General features: G+C 37.7%; 1 protein-coding gene across 1 annotated transcript in view; it reads right to left on the bottom strand.

Moving 5' to 3' along the window:
• Positions 1–784: 784 nt before the first annotated feature.
• LOC142158153 (1-aminocyclopropane-1-carboxylate synthase-like protein 1) overlaps positions 785–7,163 on the bottom strand; it is a 56,635-nt gene continuing 50,256 nt past the window's right edge. Inside the window, exon 14 of the mRNA XM_075211838.1 lies at positions 785–1,660. Within this exon, the coding sequence (XP_075067939.1) occupies positions 1,617–1,660 (44 nt within the window). The 3' untranslated portion in view covers positions 785–1,616. The remainder of the gene's footprint in view (positions 1,661–7,163) is intronic.

Raw genomic sequence — 7,163 nt, 5'->3', positions numbered from 1 at the left:
CAGAGAAGAGGCCTGGCCACCTCTCTAACTTGTATTCCTCACTTCCTTCAATTCTTGGGTTGTGGTTTGTCGATTTTTAGGTCTGTTTTGTTATACATAAAATCCTGGGTGCAAAACAAACAAATAAAGTTGTTGACTCTCTCGGAATGTCCTGGAGACTCCTGAAATAGTTCTTCTCATCTCTTTGTCTGTTTTACCCAGTTTGTTTCTTACTGTATTTGTCCCTAATTGTAAAGTGCTACGGAATATGTTGGCGCTATATAAATAAATGATGATGATGATCTCCTGGACTCCCAAGAGAGTCTGGCACGGAGGAACATCTGGGGAGAAGAATAAGCAATGACTTAATATGTGTGCACCCATTTTTTGTAGCAGTACGAGGTGAGCTAAAATAAAATAGCTAAAAATCAGGAATAAAATATACAACACTGACCAAAGGAGATTAATGGTATATAAACAGAGTATAAAAGATAAATAGAATCAAATCTTAGTTCGTAAACTTATTAATCTCTGAAATAAACTGAAATGCTAATACGCTAATAATACACATACTAAGGCTGAATAATTAGAATAGAATGATTCACTATATAATAAATCCTTTAATTAAACATAAACATAACATTAAAAAAAAACAAATACATTAAGTTAAAGATAAAAAATAGGATTGAATGATAATACTAATTATTAAATAGTTGAGCTCATCCAGAAAAAAATAAAGAAATATTTCAATCAATAATAACACAATTTTGTACGATATCAGACAGAACTTGGCCTTTTTTAAAAAAAAAAAAAAAAAAAGGTAGAATTACTCTAAAATAATTTCATAATCATAAAGGGTAACTATAACGTTCAACTATAACAACATGGAAACTAACATTGCCCAATTATAAATCTTACATCGATAACATTGACAAATGTGTTCCAATAATTGTATTTCTTTCAGAAACTGACCTTTACCATTGCTTATGTAGTTAAATTACCTTTATCACTGCTTCAGTTCAGGGTACAAGGTGACGTTTCAAAACCATGATAAATATTTCAAAAGACTATTCATGTCGCCAATAAGTGATATGTAGGAAAAATTAGGAAATGGAGACTGGACTAATATGATATAATAAAGTGGAACAAAACCTGATTATATATATATGACAGAATACCTCTGTTTAGTCAACACTTAAAGGAGGCAAGGGCATGCTGCAGTGCCCCATAGACAAAATGAAGATAGAACCCTTTAATTTACATTACTAACCCAGACCTGATATTCTAGTACATTCTAATAGTTGTTTGCTTTACACTGAATGATTCATCACAGCCTTGATCAACTTTATTTTGAAGTTTCCATTGGAAGCTAGTTCAGCTATGTAACGCTCAACTTCTTCATTTGTGTTATATTTCATTTTTAATGTCCATTTACTGGCTCATCTCTTCCCTAGAGTTTGGTTCTAGTATTTCTTGTGGGTAAGCCATGTATGAGAGTCAGAAAGCTGGTATACTTTATCTGATGTGCTTTATCCTTTGCAGAATAGTTTCCACGGTGCGTTTTGTGGATTTAAAATCACATGGCCAACAGGTCCATCTTCGTTCTCCAGCTCCTGCCATATACTGCCATTGTCTCTTCAAGACACTATGGGTGTCATCCTTTTTTGTGAGGAAGACCCACCTGAAAACACAGTGTAGGTTATTTATGAAGTTCCCCCATGGCACACAGCACAATATCTTTGTTTTGCAGCGGTGTAGCTCAATGGTCCAGTGAGCACATACGAAGGTGTACAACTTGTTTCTGCTTTTGCAGGTTGCCAACATAATCAACATTCAATCTTTAGGAAATGAATTGTACAGAAGTGTTAACCAAAGTGCAATTTCCTACCATTTTAATTCCACTACATTTAGCCTTATTATTTCAAGCTTAAATAAATCGTGAAGGGGGGGGTGACTATTGATGGTGTCAGGACCATCTTTAGTACATGTCACTATTGCGTGTATGTTATTACTTTGCTCGGAGTTCACCGAAAAATGCAGTTCGGATAGCGGGTTCTGACCTATATTTCTACCTATACAGCAAAGGAGAACATTTGCAGGTGCATTCTGGGTAATGTTATAGACATCACCAAGAGAACTGCCATGAAATAAAACACAGTGCACTCAACAGTAAAAAAAAATATTAATAAGAAAACAGGTGGTGTGTGCTCACTTACCTAAATCCTCAACCAACCGCAGCACTAGACAGCTCAGGTTTCCACTATAACTGGGGGACAGGGGCAGACCTAGATTTTTTTGGGGGGGGTGGGGGATTTAGTGCCCCTCGCCCTTTTTATCTTCAAACAGGTGCTGGCTGCCTGCGGCACCACATGTCCCTTTCAGCAGAGACCAGGCAGTGGGATGCTGCCCGGCCGCTCTGTGTTTGCAACAGTCTATCATATGCACTCTCCCACAGGAGGCACAATTAAGCAAACAATATTTTTGATATTTGAGTATGCACCTAGCAGGCATTTTATTTTTGCTGATGTCACATAAGCTGTCTCTGAATGCCAGTGTCTTTAGACTCCTGCAGTGCGACAATAAAATGAATGTTGAAAGCTGTTCCTCTGCCACATCAGAGAAATCCAGATAAATGCCGTGATAACTGCAGCATTCTAAAACACCTGTGTGTATATGGGAATGTCTATGACCTACTCAGCTCACTGTCCTGGTCCTGGCAGTACCACTGCCACATTGGATTTGCAATTGCTTCTTGTGACAACGCAACAGTAGTGTCAATATTGTCAGAAATAGGTGGAACAGTTAATTCAGCAGTGACATTTCCTGAAACTGTGCTTAGTTTGCTTAGTGAATGCTGCATAGATTAAAGTTGTGATGTCATATTATGTCAAGAAACTATTTCCCAAGTTATGCAACAGGAAGCCTAAATCATAGGGATTCCCCTCAAGTACCTCCCAAACGTCACTCTTCATCCGCACAAGTAAACTTCTCCATTGACCCTGCAGAGTATTAAAGGATATGTACACTTCTGTGGGCTTTTTAAACAATATTTAAATATATTATACAGGTCGCTTATGAAGCGCACTATGCGCACTGCTTGTGAACTACAAAACCTCATAATTTTGAACCACTGCACCTAAATGGTCCTCACAGCACAATTAGAAATGCACACCTACCTGCTGTCCTCGTGCCATACCTCCGCACCCTAGAGGTGTGCCTAGATGTGTTCACATCACAGTCCAGCCTAATGCCTTAGAACCACCCTTTCATTAAAGTCAATATTTATATTTTTTCCCTAAACTACTGCTCAGCTTCGCCTCAGTTATGTCTTCAATTAATCGTGACTTTTGAGTGTGTAATGGTCTTTATTATTACTTGGTTGAAATGCGCCACAGTGAGTCTCTCCGCCGAAGTGCAACATAAAAGCACAATATGTGTCCTTTTAAAAGTATAGGAAGGCCCCAGAAGACCATCAACTCTGAATTAGTTCAAAATTCAGGTCCTTTTGGGCCCCAGACAAAGCAGCGCACCGGGGCCCATATATATGTGTATAATAAAAAAAAGAAAAGTGACATTATGAGAGATATATATATATATATATATATATATATATACACACAGTATGTTAGGCCATCCTTTGCGCTCTAGGCTTAATAGATGCGAATTGGTAAGGCTGACCCATGACATGTGTTGCTTGTCTTGTTAAAAGGAGGCGCGGAGGGATTTTTCCATTTCTTTTCCTCGGGGCCTGATTGGCTGGTACACGTATATGATACACATATATATCACTTTTTTTTTTTACATGTGCTCACTCAGCATTCCCTTAACTTACTTTCCGATCCCCTTCTCTTCTTTTTTCTGAGTCCTCGCTCTGAACTGCACTCGCAGTGAATGTCGGGTATGATGAACGGTCAGGTGACAGCAAAAGGTAAGTTTTTATTTTTGTCCTGCCTAGGGCTCCCTTTACCGCTGGGCCTCCAGGCACCTGCCCATCATGCCTAGTCGGAAAGACGGCCCTGGGTGGAAGACTTTGAGGAACAGATGAGTTTTAAGTGCACAATATGGAAAACAGAGCAACTGAGAAAATTTCCATAAGCGTCCAAGCTGAAAGGTAAAAACATACTCAGCGACACACAAATCAGTTCAAGTAACAGAAGCTTATCTGTCCCATAGTTGGTGCAAAGATTAGGGAGCAACAAGTCACAAGCCGACTGATAGAAACTTTATCACAGAATTTGACCTGCAAAACAAAGAGATAATCTATCTTGCAGAAAGATGTGTAAGGGTAAAATTGTATGATTATTGATTTAATATCATGTGCTAAGCTTTAGAAAATAATATGCTATAACCTTAAAAAAGAAATTAGCAGATATTTTACTCAATGAGAAGAATAAACAGATTGAAGCCTTGAAACAATGTTACAACAAGATGTTCCCGGAGAACATGAACAATCCAAGGACGCACAGCTGAACATTTTATGTAAAGTAACAACAAGACTGGTGGCAGAATGCCTGAGAAGATAAAAGCATAAGTATGCATAGTTAGCTTGTTGTTTTAATAATAATTTACTGTCTTATAATTGGTTGTTAAGTTTCTATACCCCTAATATTCTACTGTTTAAATAAAGAGTCTGAAGTAAGCTCTGGTTGAAACAGAATCAGAATCATTCAGCATTAAATCATACAGGTGTTGGGTGTTTTTCTGTTCACCAGTTGAAGATCTGACTGACATTGAAGGTGATTGATAGAAGTATCGGTGAACCCCGATACCCCAACATTTCTGGGGGCACATCCGGAATACCCCAATATCTCCACACCTGATGTCAGACTCCATTGATGTCCAGAGAACTGCTGAACTAAATTCCGTACAGTGAGTAAGATAAAGTGTAGATTTCTACGTTCTTACTCTGTTCAGTATTTCTTTGTATGTCTAAGGAAAGTCAGTCGAGGTGATTAGAGGGTATTTCATGAACCCAATGTTCAGTCAGAGAAAATAATAATTAAATTATAAATGTATGGATACTGTAGATTATGATGGATGTAGACAGGTTGAATTAGAAGATAATAAGAGGGGTGTATGTAAGAATTATACCTGCTGCATTATATTAAGAAAATATTCAGGGTGTAAAGGACCCAGTTTAGAAGGTGTTACAACTACAACTGCATATTACAATTTTGTGAGTAATGAAAAGGAACTATATTGTAAATTAGGGTGTCATTTGAATCAAGAAATACTAGAGAGGAATTTAGGTCAGGATTGGTCAAACATAATTACATACTGGACACGAAATCATGTTACCAGATTATAAACCTATATGTCCATACATGGACTTGAGAGAAAGGATTGGATCAGCCATAAGTGCCAGTCTTTTAATCTAAAGCCGATAAAACTCACATCTGGTGTTCCTATGGCAGACTAAGAGGTAAAAGATTAAAGACACTTGTAGTCTGTACAGAGGGGAAAATTGTATTACCTTATTTCACTTACTGGCCATTGTATCCCAGATACTGACAGTACTGTGACCAGTAACCCAGTAATGGGAGCACAGAACAGTAAGTTGCCTACTATAGGCAAACCTTTGGATATAATAAAGGAGAGAGAAGGTAGTAAAGCTCTTAAAGGAATTCATAAAGTACTCAAGAGAGCAGGATTTCCCCCAGAAGGGACATTAGACTTGGAAAAATGGTCTTGGTTTTATTTGAATAATAAAGAATGGATAAAAAGGCTTGGCTATGAAGATCAGGTCAATATGTGGATATGCTAAATGCATGAGAAGCTGAATGATATAATGAATCAAGTAGGTTGTGTACTATAAATGTATGTTTGATTCTGCACAGATGAAAGAGTGAAATGTGCCCCCCCTTATTCTGTGTAAAAGATTTCAGTGTGTTGAGATAAGAAGGGGGTTGTGAGCAGCGGGGAAACTGCAAATCTCTCTCCCCCTATCCGTACAGTGTGACAGAAATTTTGAAGAAGGATTCTGTTTTTGTTATCTGACAATGTATGTTGATAAAAAGGTTCTTCGATTATGCTTCAATAATTCAAGAGTAACTAAAAGGTGTCCGGAGTGCTGAGTGGTAAAAAACATATTGAAGCTGACTCATATTTAGTTTAATGCTGGGACTTGTAGTTCCACAGCAGTAGGCTGGAAGATATCAGTTAATTTTTCTTCCTGTATGTGAGTTTTGTCTTCATCTTACTGCATGCGAGAGAGATCCGTGTTTGTCAGTCTTAACTGTTTTACAAGAGATGTTTCAAAGGTCGGAAAAGTTGTATATTTGTAAATGTAATGCCTGCATTGCTTAATTGTAAGCTTTTGAAGAGATGCAAAAGAAGTTTTAAAATCTTTGGTCCGTCACTGCATGATTCAGTGGACGGACAAAACTGTAAATAAAGTACAGATAGCTGGAGGTCAGTGTTTTCTTTTGACACTGACTGGGGTCCAACAAGCTGTTTCTGTAGTTAAACAAAATAATTTTATCTGTGAATTTGAGGAAAAATAGTTTTCACTTTAAGTTAAAAGAGAATTGTGGGAGTGAGCTTTTACATGCATATATTACAAGCGGTTTTAATCTGTGTGAAAAAGGCACTGATGAATGTTCTCAGAAATCAGGAGGGTTTGTTATGCCCATAAAGAAATGTTACGAGAAAAAATGCCGTCTGTGACTTGTTTAAGTGAATATATTTGTACTTTCGACACGGAAATCACAGCATCTGAAAATGTGTGAATATTTGGTGATGGGAGATTTTGCTGAGAAAATGATGAGTGATTTGCAGACACAATGTGAGGTGTCTAACTAGAGTACTCTGATTTATGAGAGAAGCAGTGTTGATTTCAAATTGGCTGATTGAATAAACCAGTTCTCAAAAGGTTCCAGACAATGTTTGTAAACCCGTAAAACACATTAGAGTCATTCATGGGGGCTGTACTAGGTGATGATGAGAAAGGAGTGGCATTGAACACTCGCCCAGGTCATGTCACTTTGACATTCCCTGTTTGAGATTAGGAACTGTCCCTTTGAGGAAATCGTGTTTTCATAACATGGAACGCATAGCATCACAGTAAAGCTACACAGAGAAACACAAACAATTGTCTTATTAGCAGCTGTTCGCTGAACAAATATTTTTACTGGTTTCCGGATAATGGTGTACAAGCATGTTACAGGCAATAACACACACTGATT

Source organism: Mixophyes fleayi, chromosome 5, assembly GCF_038048845.1.
Source record: "Mixophyes fleayi isolate aMixFle1 chromosome 5, aMixFle1.hap1, whole genome shotgun sequence".
NCBI lineage: Eukaryota > Metazoa > Chordata > Amphibia > Anura > Limnodynastidae > Mixophyes > Mixophyes fleayi.
The sequence above is the reverse complement of the archived record's forward strand: the minus strand, read 5'-3'. Positions and strand labels throughout refer to the sequence as shown.